General features: G+C 44.3%; 1 protein-coding gene across 1 annotated transcript in view; it reads left to right on the plus strand.

Annotated features, from left to right (window-relative positions):
* Positions 1 to 15,761, plus strand: part of mapre3 (microtubule associated protein RP/EB family member 3) — a 67,913-nt gene that overhangs the window by 12,796 nt on the left and 39,356 nt on the right. The window contains exons 2-3 of the mRNA XM_033021468.1: positions 798 to 925; positions 11,301 to 11,446. Of these exons, the coding sequence (XP_032877359.1) occupies positions 805 to 925; positions 11,301 to 11,446 (267 nt within the window). The 5' untranslated portion in view covers positions 798 to 804. The remainder of the gene's footprint in view (positions 1 to 797; positions 926 to 11,300; positions 11,447 to 15,761) is intronic.

The following is a 15,761-nucleotide window of genomic DNA, read 5'->3' on the forward strand; positions in this document are numbered from 1 at the left end:
GAGAGGAGCTAAAATGGTTGACATATGTGAGATCCAGTAGGCCTTGGCTGACTGGGCACAAGTGGTAACCAAGTTTACGCTTAGTCACAGCAATGTACAGAAGGCTACATCGAGAACACCTGATACAGTAATTGAGGTTAGAGGAGGTGCACGTAAGACTTTCTCTCACCTGAAAGGAATGATGGGGTCCCTGGATGGAGATGATGGAGGTGGTGTAGGGACAGGTGTTACATCTCCTGCTGTTGCAGGGTAAGGTACCTGGGGAAGGGGTGGTTTCAGAGGTAGTTAAATTGCATTTAATAATATAGAGGGTCTCTGAAGAATATTGGAAAGATTCTGGCGTTGGGGAAAAAATAGTTCACTGGGTTATGTAGCATTTCTAGTGCTTTGGTGAATGGTACAAAAGCCCCTGGGTCTTGATATCAGTCATAAAACAAACTGGATTTTGTTTTTTAGCATTGGGGTATGACTTAATTCAATGCATTTGTGAGAGAATCGAATAAAATAAAATAGGTCTTGCAAAAATTGTTTGGGTGGTGTTTTTCATCTGAACAGGCCTTCTGCTGCCAGATTTCACTCCCATCACAACGTAAAAGAAGCAGTATCCAGTGAATCTCTCTGATTTACTTAGTTTTGGAAGTTTAAGGAATGAGTGAGCTTCAATTTCCCATTACAGAGATTACCTTTGGCAAAACGTATCGTTGTTTTGAGCACTATGAGGAGAAATATTTTACAGGGTGTCTATACCTTGAATTTGATTTGTTTCTATCTTAATCTATTTCTTGTTCTTTCTGTAGCTGGGGGATGGCAGTTAATGTATATTCCACTTCTGTGACAAGTGAAAATCTTAGCCGGCATGATATGTTGGCATGGGTCAATGACTCTCTCGAGCTCAATTATACCAAAATTGAACAACTATGCTCAGGTAAGAAAATAATGTTAAAAATTCTGTGTAAATAATGTGCGTTCTCTGACTTTCAGTCATAATATTTGAACAATTTTACAAATGAAACAAAAATTAAAAAAAACATGTGAATCTGTTACTGCAATAATGTTTTCTTCTGTTAAAAATGGGTTTACGTGATGATACCACCATATGTTAGAGAAAAAGAACCTGAAATTAATTCTGTTGATGATAAATACACTGTGATTTAATGAAATGACACATTGTTAGACATACAAGATTGTTTTCTTAATTATCCCAGGCTTAGAATATAAGAGCAGATGAGAAGGTGATTGAACTCCATGAACTCCACGAGGCTCTAGGTTGTGCACCTTGTAGTTTTGTCACCACACTGCAGGAAGAATGAGATAGCGCATCACCAGGACTGCAGAATTGTTGTTTAGTGGGGAGACTGACTACATAGAAACATAGAAAATAGGTGCAGGAGGAGGCCATTTGGCCCTTCGAGCCAGCACCGCCATTCATTGTGATCATGGCTGATCGTCCCCTATCAATAATCCGTGCCTGCCTTCTCCCCATATCCTTTGACTGCACTAGCCCCTAGAGCTCTATCTAACTCTCTCTTAAATCCATCCAGTGACTTGGCCTCCGCTGCCCTCTGTGGCAGGGAATTCCATAAATTCACAACTCTGGGTGAAAAAGTTGTTTCTCACCTCAGTATTAAATGACCTCCCCTTTATTCTAGGACTGTGGCCCCTGGTTCTGGACTCGCCCAACATTGGGAACATTTTTCTTGCATCTAGCTTGAACAGTCCTTTTATAATTTTATATGTTTCTATAAGATCCACCCCCTCATCCTTCTAAACTCCAGTGAATACAAGCCTAGTCTTTTCAATCTTTCCTCATATGACAGTCCCGCCATCCCAGGGATCAATCTCGTGAACCTATGCTACACTGCCTCAATCACAAGGATGTCCTTCCTCAAATTAGGAGACCAAAACTGTACACAATACTCCAGATGTGGTCTCACCAGAGCCCTATACTACTGCAGAAGAACCTCTTTACTCCTATACTGAAATCCTCTTGTTATGAAGGCCAACATTCCATTAGCTTTCTTCACTGCCTGCTGTACCTGTAAGCCGACTTTCAGTGACCGGTGTACAAGGACGCCCAGGTCCTGCTGCACCTCCCCCTTACCTAACCTAACCCCATTGATATAATTATCTGCCCCCTTGTTTTTGCCGCAGAATTGGATAACCTCACATATATCTATATTATACTGCATCTGCCACACATCTGCCCACTCACTCAACTTGTCCAGGTCACCCTGCAACCTCCTAACATCCTCTTCACAGCTCACACTGCCACCCAGCTTTGTATCATCCGCAAACTTGCTAGTGTTGCTCCTAATTCCCTCGTCCAAATCATTAATATATATATGGTAAACAGTTGCGGTCCCAACACCGAGCCTTGCGGCACTCCACTCGCCACTGCCTGCCATTCTGAAAAGGACCCGTTCACTCCTACTCTTTGCTTCCGGTCTGCCAACCAATTTTCTATCCATGTCAACACTCTACCCCCAATACCATGTGCTCTAATTTTAGTCACCAATCTCCCGTGCGGGACCTTATCAAAGGCTTTCTGAAAGTCTAGATACACTACATCCACTGGCACCCCTTCATCCATTTTACTTGTCGCATCCTCTCAAAATTCCAGAAGATTAGTCAAGCATGATTTCCCTTTCATAAATCCATGTTGACTTGGACTAATCCTTTCACTGCTATCCAAATGCCCCATTATTACCTCTTTAATAATTGACCAGCATCCTTACCACCACCAAAGTCAGGCTAACTGGTCTGTAATTCCCCGTTTTCTCTCTTGCTCCTTTCTTGAAAAGTGGGATAACATTAGCTATCCTCCAATCCACAGGAACTGATCCTGAATCAATCGAACATTGGAAAATAATCACCAATGTGACCACTATTTCTAGAGCCACCTCCCTGAGGACCCTGGGATGCAGACCATCAGGCCCAGGGGATTTACTATCCTTCAGTCCCATTAGCCTACCCAATACTATTTTTCGCCAAATGAAAATTTATTTCAATTCCTCTTCCCCCTTAGATACTCTGTCCTCCAGTACATCTGGGAGATTGTTTGTGTCTTCCTTAGTGAAGACAGATACAAAGTTTTGTTTCCTTCTGTTGTCCTATGAAGGCTTCCCAATCATCTGGCTTCCGGCAACTCTTTGCTGTGTAATACATCTTTTCTTTTAGTTTTATTCTATCCCTAACTTCTATTGTCAGCCACGGTTGCCTCCTACTCCCCTTAGAATCTTTCTTCCTTTTTGGAATGAAATTATCTTGCGTCTTCGGGATTATGCCCAGAAATTGTTCCTGCTCCCTAAGTACTCCCCACTCATCAGACGGGTTAAACCAACTGTGAGGACAGTTAAAGTCTGGTCAGAGGAAGCGGACTTCACACTTCAGCAGTGTTTTGGAAACACTGACTGGAAGGCGTTTGCAGCCCAGGCCACCCTTGACTCCCACACGGACATTGATTCCTACACATCCTCTGTTCTGGACTTTATAAACTCCACCATCAATAGTGTCACCTCCCTCAAACAGGTGACCATATTCCCGAATCAGAAGCCATGGATGAACAGCGAGGTCAGGCTACTGCTGAAAGCACGGGACACCACTTTCAAGTCAGGCGATGCTCGAGCCTACTGTTCAGCCAGGGCTAACCTGAAGAGGGGCATCAAGAAGGCCAAGCACTGCCATAAGCTCAGGATTGAGGAGCACTTCAACAACAACTCCGACCCCCGACGCATGTGGCAAGGCATCCAGGCCATCACGGACTACAGACCCTCCAACACCACCCCCACATCCAGCGACGCCTCCTTCCTTGAGGAGCTTAACCACTTCTATGGCCGCTTCGACAGGGACAATCTAGAGACAGCCATCAAGGCTGTGCTACCTGCCGATCACCAACCCCTCACACTCACCCCCTACGACGTATTCGTGGCACTGAGTAGGACTAATGCACGTAAAGCTGCTGGCCCTGACGGCATCCCCGGGCGCGTGCTCAGGGCCTGTGCTGCGCAGCTGACAGACGTCTGGACTGACATCTTCAACCTGTCACTTGCCCAAGCAGTTGTCCCCACGTGCCTTAAAACCAACTCCATCGTGCCAGTGCCAAAACACTCCACTGCGGCAAGCCTCAACGACTTCCGCCCAGTTGCACTTACCCCCATCATCACCAAGTGCTTCGAGAGGCTGGTCCTGGCACACCTCAAAAGCTGTCTACCCCGCACACTGGATCCCTATCAGTTTGCCTACCGCAAGAACAGGAGTACGGAGGATGCCATCTCAACGGCACTTCACTCCGCCCTCTCCCACCTCGACAACAGAGACACTTACGTAAGAATGCTGTTCATCGATTACAGCTCAGCATTCAACACCATTATACCATCAAAACTGATCACCAAACTCGGTAACCTGGGCATCGACCCCTCCCTCTGCAACTGGATACTGGACTTTCTAACCAACAGACCCCAGTCTGTTAGGTTAGACAAGCACATCTCTTCAACCCTCACCCTGAACACCGGCGTTCCACAGGGCTGTGTGCTGAGCCCCCTCCTCTACTCCCTCTTCACCTATGACTGCACACCTGTACATGGTACTAACACCATCATCAAGTATGCAGATGATACAACGGTGATTGGCCTCATCAGCAACAACGATGAGTCGGCCTACAGGGAGGAGGTCCAGCACTTAGCGGCATGGTGCGCTGACAACAACCTGGCCCTTAACTCCAAGAAGACCAAGGAGCTCATTGTAGACTTCAGGAAGTCCAGGGGCGGCACGCACACCCCCATCCACATTAACGGGACGGAGGTGGAACGTGTTTCTAGCTTCAGGTTCCTGGAAGTCAACATCTCCGATGACCTCTCTTGGACCCACAATACCTCAACTCTGATCAAGAAGGCTCACCAGCGTCTCTTCTTCCTGAGGAGACTGAAGAAGGTCCATCTGTCTCCTCAGATCCTGGGGAACTTCTACCGCTGCACCATCGAGAGCATCCTTACCAACTGCATCACAGTATGGTATGGCAACTGCTCTGTCTCCGACCGGAAGGCATTGCAGAGGGTGGTGAAAATTGCCCAACGCATCACCGGTTCCTCACTCCCCTCCATTGAGTCTGTCCAAAGCAAGCGTTGTCTGCGGAGGGCGCTCAGCATCGCCAAGGACTGCTCTCACCCCAACCATGGACTGTTTACCCTCCTACCATCCAGGAGGCGCTACAGGTCTCTCCGTTGCCGAACCAGCAGGTCCAGGAACAGCTTCTTCCCGGCGGCTGTCACTCTACTCAACAACGTACCTCGGTGACTGCCAATCACCCCCCCCACCCCCCGGACACTTATTATCACTTATTATTATTTATTCAAATCATTTACTATGTCGCTCTTCCAGGGAGATGCTAAATGCATTTCGTTGTCTCTGTACTGTACACTGACAATGACAATTAAAATTGAATCTGAATCTGAATCTGAATCTGAAATTCCTGCCATTGCTGTTCCACCGTCATTCCTGCTAGGATCCCTTTCCAGTCTACCCTGGCCAGCTTCCCTCTCATGCCTTCATAGTCCCCTTTGTTCAACTGCATCACTGACACTTCCGATTTAACCTTCTCCTTCTTAAATTGCAGATTAAAACTAATCATATTATGATCACTACCTCCAAGCGGTTCCTTTACCTCGAGTTCTCTTATCATATCTGATTCATTGGACAACACTAAATCCAGAATTGCCTTTTCTCTGGTCGGCTCTATTACAAGCTGCTCTAAGAATCCATCTCTGAGGCATTCTACAAACTCTCTTTCTTGGGGTCCTGAACCAACCTGATTTTCCCAGTCTGCCTGCATATTGAAATCCCCCATCACCATAGTGGCATTACCTTTGTTACATGCCAGTTTTAACTCCTGCTGCAACTTACACCCTACATCCGGGCTACTATTTGGGAATCTGTAGATAACACCAATTAGTGTCTTCTTGCCTTTACAATTCCTCAACTCAATCCACAGTGACTCTACCTCGTCAGCCCCTATGTCTTCCCTCGCAAGGGACTGAATTCCATCCCTCACCAGCAGAGCTACCCCCCCCCCCCCCTCCTCTGCCCACCTGCCTGTCCTTTCTATAGGATGTATAACCCTGAATATTAAGTTCCTAGGCCCGATTCTCCTGCAGCCACGTCTCAGTAATCCCCACATTGTCATATCTACCAACCTCTAACTGAGCCTCAAGCTCATCTACTTTACTTCTTATACTTCGAGCATTCATATACAATACTTTTAATTCCTTACGTATCTCACCTTTCACATCGATCCCTATTACACTTGGCCACACTCTCCTATCCCTTTGTGAGCTTTCTTCCCATTAATTCTGGGGTCATTAACCTTCCCTTTACTCTCTTTCCCTTTAACTCCATCCTCGACTATCCCATTTGACACCCCACCCCCCTTATTCAGTTTAAAACCACCCGTGTAGCAGTGGCATACCTGCCTGCCAGAATGCTGGTCCCCCACCTGTTAAGATGCAATGCGTCCCTTTTGTGACTGAAGACTAGGATGGGATTATTTTCATTGAGGTATATTCAATCATGAGATATGTAGGCTGGTTTAGCTGAAGGATCTATTTTCTTTGGCAAGTACCTGTAAGCTGATGTGCCTTCTCGAGCCCCCATTCGGCGGTATTTCGGTCACGGTCACAGAGGTCAACGTCAGAAAAATCCTTCAGAAGGGTGAACCCTCGGAAAGCGCCTGGACCTGATGGTATACACGGTCGTGTGCTAAAAACCTGTGCGGACCAACTGACTGGAGTTTTTAACGGACATTTTCAACCTCTCATTTCTGAGGTCTGAGGTTCCCACCTGCTTTAAAAGGGCATCAATTATACCAGTGCCCAAGAAGATCAAGGTGACGTGCCTCAATGACTATCGACCAGTGGCACTAACGTCAGTGGTGATGAAGTGCTTTAAGAGGTTGATCATGGAGCAAATCAACTCATACCTCGACAAAAACCTGGACCCACTGCAGTTCGCTTACCACCACAACAGATCAACTGTGGATGTAATCTCGCTGGCTCTCCACCCCGCTCTGGACCACTTGGACAATAAAAACTCATATGTCAGGCTGTTATTCGTTGACTACAGTTCGGCATTTAATACAATCATCCCCTCCAAGCTGGTTACCAAACTCTCAGTACTGGGTCTCTCCGCATCCCTCTGCAATCGAATCCTCGACTTCCTCATTCACAAACCACAGTCTGTCCGTATTGGTGGAAATGTGTCAGCCTTGATAACAATCAGCACGGGAGCACCTCAAGGCTGCATGCTCAACCCCCTGCTGTACACACTCTACTCATGACTGCGTAGCCGGTCATTGTGCGAACTCCATCATCAGGTTCGCTGACGACACCACTGTTGTGGGACGTATCACTGATGGATGTGAGTCAGAGTATAGAATTGAGATCGTCCGTTTGACCAAATGGTGCCAGCATAATAACCTGGCTCTCAATACCAGCAAAACCAAGGAACTGATTGTGAACTTTGGAAGGGGTAGGATGGGGACCCATAGTCCCGTTTATATCAACGAGTCAATGGTGGAGAGGGTCAAGAACTTCAAATTCCTGTGCGTGCATATCTCTGAAGATCTCTCCTGGTCCGAGAACACTGATGCAATTATAAAGAATCAGCGCCTCTACTTCCTGAGAAGATTATAGAGAGTCGGTATGTCAATGAGGACTCTCTTGAACGTCTACAGGTGCACAGTAGAGAGCATGCTGACCGGTTGCATCGTGGCTTGGTTCGGCAACTTGAGCGCCCAGGAGCGAAAAAGATTGCAAAAAAACGTAAACACTTCCCAGTGCATCATCGGCTCTGACCTCCCTACCATCGAGGGGATCTATCGCAGTCGCTGCCTCAAAAAGGCTGCCAGCATCATCAAGGATCCACACCATCCTGGCCACTCACTCGTCTCCCCGCTGCCTTCAGGTAGAAGGTACAGGAGCCTGAAATCTGCAACATTTAGGTTCAGGAATAGCTACTTCCCCACAGCCATCAGGCTATTAAACTCAACTCAAACTAAACTCTGAACATTAATAGCCCATTGCACTTTATCTGCTTATTTATGTGTGTGTATATATATATTCAATGGTATATGGTCACACTGATCTGTTGTGTATTTATTTATGCATGCTATATTCTGTTGTGCTGAAGCATAAAAAAATAAGCACTTGAAAGGATATAGCCCACAAGCCTTATGGACTGGGAAGTAGAAGTAAGTTCTGATCAAAATGGACGTGATAGGCTGAAAGGCCTCTGACTGCACTGTACATTTTCATGATTCTGAGGTAATCCTTCCTGGAGGTTTGATTTTGAAGTATTTTTAGAGGATGGGTAGCCAATATAATTTGAAGGAAGAGTAATAAACCTTTTCCTGCATCTCTATTTTGCACCACCACATTAAGGCACATGAACTAAGCACGGTACTTTAGATGGGACTAGGAACAGGAATTGGCCCCCTTGCCCTTCAAGCCGCCTTCTCATTCAGTGTAACTGTGGCTGATCTACCCAGGCCTCAACTCCTTCTTTGTCAGATCCCCATCGCCTTCAATTACCTAATTTTTCATAAATTTAACCACCTCCACTTTAAAAACTACCGAGCCTCTGCAACTTTCTGGGTTAGAGAATTCTAAAGAATCATTGCCATCTGTGAGAATAAAATAGTTTAATTTCTCCACATGGTCATTTCTTCCCATGACCTAGCTCAGAATAGAATGTCTGTTTCAGGAATCCAATGTCATACTTGAAAATGATGTGATCTGCCCACTACAGGTGCACAACCTTTTATCCGAAAGCCTTGGGACCAGACACTTTTCGTAATTCAGAATTTTTCGGCTTTCGGAATGGAAGATTTTTAGCGTAGATTTTAACGGCTGGCTCAGTGGTAGAGTGCTCGGCTCATATCCGCAAGGTCGCGAGTTTGCGCCTCGAACCCGGCAGTTACTCGATCGTGAGTTTGAGTCTTCAATGTAGTTTTTTCTTGCAGAATAGGAGAGAATAGGGAGGGTTAGGCTGGGATCATTCTCTGCGAGATGATCTTAGTGCGGGAGACAAGTGTAGGAGAGGTGTACTGACTGTGTGGGCAGAACTTTGGAAGTGATTGTCCACCATTCTCAAAAGCCGCTGTGTCTCCCTGTCCCTGGGATAGCAGGGGGCGATCAAACAGCACAATACCCCTCTCCCCCTCCAACTCCAGAGGAATCCGCTCCCCGATGGGCCGCTACGGCGACAAGTGGCAGTTCGCCCACAGCCCGAGCTGCGCCACCCCAAGAACAAGACCTACCTTGCACACCATCAGCTTCTGCGTGTTCCTCTGGAGTTGGAGCGGGGCTGGGCTGGAGTTGCTGATCTGGGATCTCCGTGCTTGCAGTGGGCCTGTGGGTCGGTGTCCCGATGAGGGGGCGCAGCTCGGGCTGTGGGCGAACTGCCACTTGTCGCCGTAGCAGCCCATCGGGGAGCGGCTTCTGGTGGTCCTGACGTCTCCGGCCAACGGGACACCGACTGCAAGCACGGAGATCCCAGAGACTCACAGCCAGCAGCAACTCTAGCCCAGCCCCGTTCCAACTCCAGAGGAACCCGGGTTGTGGATGAGGGGGCGCAGCTGGGGCTGTGGGTGAACTGCCACTTGTCGCTGTAGCGGCCCATCGGGGAGCGGGTTCCTGTTGGTCCTGACGTCTCCGGCCACCCCCCTGGACAGGAGCTGAGACTGGGAACTGTACCGCCCTTGCCCCCTCCCTTTGCAACTGCAAACAACCCCACTCTCCTGCTCACCTGCAAGGGCGGTACAGTTCCCAGTCTCAGCTCCTGTACAGGGGGGTGACCGGAGACGTCACAGCCCGAGCTGCGCCCCCTCATCCGCAACCCCAAGAACAAGACGTACCTTGCACACCATCAGCTTCTGTCCCTACGGGGAGCGTGTCCCTCTGGAGTTGGAACGGGGCTGGGCTGCTGCTGGCTGTGGGTCTCTGGGATCTCCGTGCTTGCAGTGGGCCTGGGGGTCGGTGTCCCGTTGGTCCTGACGTCTCCGGTGACTGGCACTGACCTGCTGGCATCGCCGACGTGAAGACAGTGCAAAGCCCCCGCGCCGGTGCAATGGGCGGGGTGCTGGAGAGGGGAGGGAAGGGGTCACACACATGGCCGGGAAGCAGAGGGGTGTAGGTGGGGTGAAACTGAAGGGAGCGACAATCTGCTGCTGCCTGCCCGCTTAGTTAAAAAGTTCCCACGCAAGACTCACGATACACTGTGTATCGTGAGTCTACCGTGGGAACTTTTTAACTCAGCGGGCAGGCAGCAGCAGATTGTCAATTATTAACCCTCCTGCGCAATATACCCTCACCTTCTCTTTTATGAATGGGGATTTAGTTCCCCTTTCTTCAAAGACCGACTGGAGGTTCCGCTGTCACCTCTGCGGGCCGCCCTCGGTGAACGTCTTCAAGGACCTTTCTTCAAGGACCGAAAAAATGTCCGCTATTCGGAGCTTTTCGTTATTTGGAATTTCGGATAAAAGGTTGTGCACCTGTATAGCCAACTGAGTATAAACAAAAAATACTGCAAATGTTTGAAATTTGAAATAAAAACAAAAAATGCTGGAAACGCTCAACGGGTCAACCAGCATCTGTGGAAATAGAAACAGTTAACATTTCATGTTGAGACACTTCAACAGTGCAGGGAAAGAGAGGATAAATAATGTCCCACAGATATCTAGGCAGAGTTGTGGACACATGCATCACATCATGGGTTACTTATGGATTCCATTCCTGAGAGCTGTCCGTAAGCAGATTTCTCTAACTCAGAACCATCCCATATCTATCGTAACCTATACCATTGTACGTCAATTTGCTATAGTTATTTTTTTTTTTTTTGAATAATCACCTGAACACTCTCAATAATTAAACTAAAGGAATATATACTGGATACAGTCATTAATGAAACATTATTACTATTGTTTTAAAATGTATGAAGAATTTGAGTAAAAGTGGTTTCCCTTAAATCAGGTCATTCATAACCTGTGATTCCACTGTGATTTCACTTGAGGCTTTGGAGAAATAACGAACTGTGTCATTCACTTCAAAGTGAATATGGGGCGAAAGGTTATGGGCTGTATTGCCTCCTACTTTGCTACAAATCTCAAAGATGATTGGAACCTTGTTATGCCAGTGCATCCATTCCATGTATTTTAAAATATAAAGTCCATATATTTTTTTAAATCATTAACTGCCTGCCTATATTTTGGAATTCTTGAGCATTTTCTAAAATTTGGATTGTTTTTCCAACAGGAACAGCATATTGTCAATTTATGGATATGTTATTTCCGGGTTGCATTCATCTAAAGAAAGTCAAATTCCAGGCAAAATTGGAGCATGAATATATCCACCATTTTAAAGTCTTACAGGCAGCCTTCAAGAAAATGAATGTTGATAAAGTATGTACTCAACATCTGATTAAAGTTGCATATTTTTTATTAGTAAATGGGACTGTTTAATGTTGTTACATTTTCGTGCTGCTTGCCTCCCTTTTTCCTTCTTGGCTGTCAGTTCAATATGGCATATGAAGTGCTTCCTGCAGGCAAAAAAACATTTTAAAGATTTTCTAATGAGCAATCTCTTGCCTTCAAAAGAGTGAAAGACTCAATGGATCAGATAGCCTCTGGAGGGAGTGGACAGATGACATTTCAGGTTTGCATCCATCTTTGGGCTGAAGGAGTAAAAGGCAGAAAGCTGGAAAAGAGAAGTTTGGCTAGAGACCCGGTGGATACTGGTGAGGAGAGGTGATTGGCAGATGAGTAAATTTGGTAAAAAGACTCGAGATTAATAGGAGACAAAAGGGTGACAGATTAGAAAAGGAGGGAGTGAAATTTAAAGCTCGAGAGAAGCATTTAAATAGGTGAGGACGGAGGATGGGAAATAAGAGTCAAGTCAAGATTGTCATGTGTCCCAGATAGGACAATGAAATTCTTGCTTGCTGCAGCACAACAGAATATGTAAACATAATACAGAACAGGAGATATAAGTTCAGTGTGTCTATATACCATAGACCATATATCTACACACAATAAATAAACAGATAAAGTGCAATAGGCTGTTATTGGGATAAAAGGGGAAATAAGAAAATGGAGAAATCAACTTTCCAACCATTGAGTTCTGAGCTACCCAAGTGAAATGTGAGATGCTGTTCCTCTCGTTTACCTGTGACAATGAGCAATGGAGAGGCCCAGAACAGAAAGGTTGGTACGGGAAGTGGAGTGGTTAGCAACCAGGAGCTTTGTCAGGCCATGGAGGACAGAACGCAAGTGTTGGGTGAAACGGCACTTCGTCTCTACTTGGACTCATCAAGGTGAATGAGTCCATATTGGGAGCACAAATTGTAATAGACGAGGTTGGGAAAGGTGCACTTTGACATCTGTTTACTAAGCTATTTTAGCTGTGCCAGTAACATTGAAATCCAAAGTATTTTTAAATGTATAACATTCAAATTTATATTTCAGAAAAAAATATTAAGAATCTGGCCATTTTAAATGTAAAAGAAAGTATTTAGAGCAAATGCAATAGTGTCTGTTGAAAAATTGGTTAAATTGATATTTCTGGTTTGGACCAGTCATGAGCTTTTTTGATTTTTCAGGTGCAGTGGAATTAAAAGGAATGGTACAAAAGGAAATGGGGATGTTTGTTTGCCAACACTTGCAGTAAATTAAATGCCCTGTTAACTGACAGATGTGAGGGAAAAATCAATGTTTTGAGTGTGTAAATAAGTGAAGAGATGGGGAGTAATGCAGGTTTTCATAATTTTTTTGGAAGCAGATATAAATGTAAAACAATATCCATAGCCAGGCTTTTTGACACGTCAAAGCTGTTGCCAGTTTTTCATGCTTTCCTTTCTTTCCGCTTGCTCCCCACTGAGGATAAATGTGAGGTTATCCACTTTGGTGGCAAAAACAGGAAAGTAGACTATTATCTGAATGGTGGCCGATTAGGAAAAGGGGAGATGCAACGAGACCTGGGTGTCATGGTACACCAGTCATTGAAAGTAGGAATGCAGGTGCAGCAGGCAGTGAAGAAAGCAAATGGTATGTTAGCATTCATAGCAAAAGGATTTGAGTATAAGAGCAGGGAGGTTCTACTGCAGTTGTACAGGGTCCTGATGAGACCACACCTGGAGTATTGTGTACAGTTTTGGTCTCCCAATCTGAGGAAATACATTCTTGCCATAGAGGGAGTACAGAGAAGGTTCACCAGACTGATTCCTGGGATGGCAGGACTTTCATATGAAGAAAGACTGGATAGACTCGGCTTGTACACGCTAGAATTCAGAAGATTGGGGGGGGATCTTGTAGAAACTTACAAAATTCTAAAGGGGTTGGACAGGCTAGATGCAGGAAGATTATTCCCGATGTTGGGGAAGTCCAGAACTAGGGGTCACAGTTTAAGGATAAGAGGGAAGTCTTTTAGGACCGAGATGAGAAAATCATTTTTTACACAGAGTGGTGAATCTGTGGAATTCTCTGCCACAGAAGGTAGTTGAGGCCAGTTCATTGGCTATATTTAAGAGGGAGTTAGATGTGGCCCTTGTGGCTAAAGGGATCAGGGTGTATGGAGAGAAGGCAGGGATGGGATACGGAGTTGGATGATCAGCCATGATCATATCGAATGGCGGTGCAGGCTCGAAGGGCCGAATGGCCTACTCCTGCACCTATTTTCTATGTTTCTATCCATTTCTTGAGCAATTTACATGTTTTCCGTTTATAAGTATCTTGATTTGTTGGTGGCTTTAGTTGCCTTTTGTTAATATCATGTCTGTTATTTAAGCATAATTTTGCACTGAAGCAACTCTGTGTCTTATTGATAGGTATCTTTCCTCTCTGTTCTTTTTTTAAATTCTGTGATATGTTCCAGTTCTGATGAAAGGTTTACAATTTAGAATTTTAGTTTTCTCTTCATGGATACTCTTCGACCAGTAGAGTTCAGAAAATGTCCTGTTTTATTCCAAATGCTATAAACTCATTTAAAATATAAAATAAACCTCTGGACAATTATTCACTTCCAATTGGTGACTGTTCTGTTTCAGTCTTTTCATTGTAAATAATTCATATATTTTCAAACATATTTGTGGTGATTCTATGTATAGGAAATGCAGATGCTGGTTTAAATCAAAGGTTGACACAAAATGCTGGAGTAACAGGCAGCATCTCTGGAGAGTCTGAAGAAGGGTCTCGACCTGAAACGTCATCCATTCCTTCTCTCCAGAGATGTTGCCAGTCCTGCTGAGTTACTCTAGCATTTTGTGTCTACCTTTGTGGTGATTCTATCTTGTTAAAATGCCATTAGAACTTCGACCAAACCAAGTTTTGGATTAGAAGATTGAAAGAGCTTGATAAAATGAGATGTGATATCTGGCAGTAATCGTGGTTTTGAAATTAGCTTCTGTTATTTTGCATGATTTGCACTAATACTTGATTGTGATTGTTTTGCTATTTTGTTTTTAATATTTCCAGTAAATGACTACTATTTAAATGTGTACCAGTTCATGTTCTAACAGATGATAGTGTTAGTTAATTTATATTCATTAATTGGCTTACTCTCTTTCAAATATTGTAATTTGTATTGTTTTTAAAATCTTTTAGTTTTGCATTTTAATGTAAGGCATAGAAGCCTAAATTTCCACTTCTAGGTTCTGGTTTTATTCTCAGCATATATGCAAACTGATCATTCCAATTCATTTCCGTGCGCACATTAAAAAAGCACATTCAAAAGAGGCCTGAATTTGTTGCCATAGTTTGTTGCAATAGTTGGTACAAGTACATTTTAATTATGTTGAAGGAATAACAATTACAATGGCAATTATAAAGCCTTAGTATTTTTTTAAATCACTGGTGTACAAATAAGGAAAGTTAAATTCTAGCCTCAAAAACCTTTTAAGGTTTATCTTTTTGGAGCTTTAAAGCTAAGAACTTGAAATAATTATGTTTGCTTCAGGAAATAATGTTTGTGTCTTTATAGCTTCTGTTTGGTTATCCATCTGGTAAAGAAAATTATGAATTAGTTAACTTTGAATTTTGATAACTTTTCCCTAAAATATTTCACCATCAGAAAATGAGGTTAAATATCCTGGAGTTCTTTCTATCTTTTAAAGTTTAAGCAAAATATGCACATGATGTTGAATACAAAGGCAATTAGCAAAGTAATCTGGTTTTAAACTTCAATATCTTAAAAAATAATATTTGCACAATTCTGCATCATATGATCCATCAAGACATCATACCAGAAAATATCTACAATTTCTATGTTTTCATACATCCTCCATTTTCAGAAGAATTGGGTCTGTCATTCAGCAACAGAAATCACAGGAGTCTTTTGTATCTTCCTCAAAGGTTACATGATCTCTCTCATTATTTTGGTTTATCTGACATGTCCTGATTCCTTCCTTTTTTTATTCCCTAGTAGAGCTATGTAGTGTCTTTATAGGATATGGAAAATAGTTGTGGAGTGAGGAGGTGAGACTGTTAAAAATGCATAGTCTGTCCTGCATCTACAACCACGGTTGTTGAGGCAGTTTAATTTCTTGGACATTAGTTCAATAGGTTTATATTCCTTTGCATCAAAAGTTTTTTCTTCATTTCTCAGTGGTCAAACTCTTAGTCTGGGAGTATACACACAGACAGCATCTCAAACCTAGCACCGGGTTCATGGTGCTAGAGTGCCCCTTTATGCTTTGGAATCATGAACAACCACACTGAGTACTAC

Source organism: Amblyraja radiata, chromosome 5 (genome assembly GCF_010909765.2).
Source record: "Amblyraja radiata isolate CabotCenter1 chromosome 5, sAmbRad1.1.pri, whole genome shotgun sequence".
Classification (NCBI taxonomy): domain Eukaryota; kingdom Metazoa; phylum Chordata; class Chondrichthyes; order Rajiformes; family Rajidae; genus Amblyraja; species Amblyraja radiata.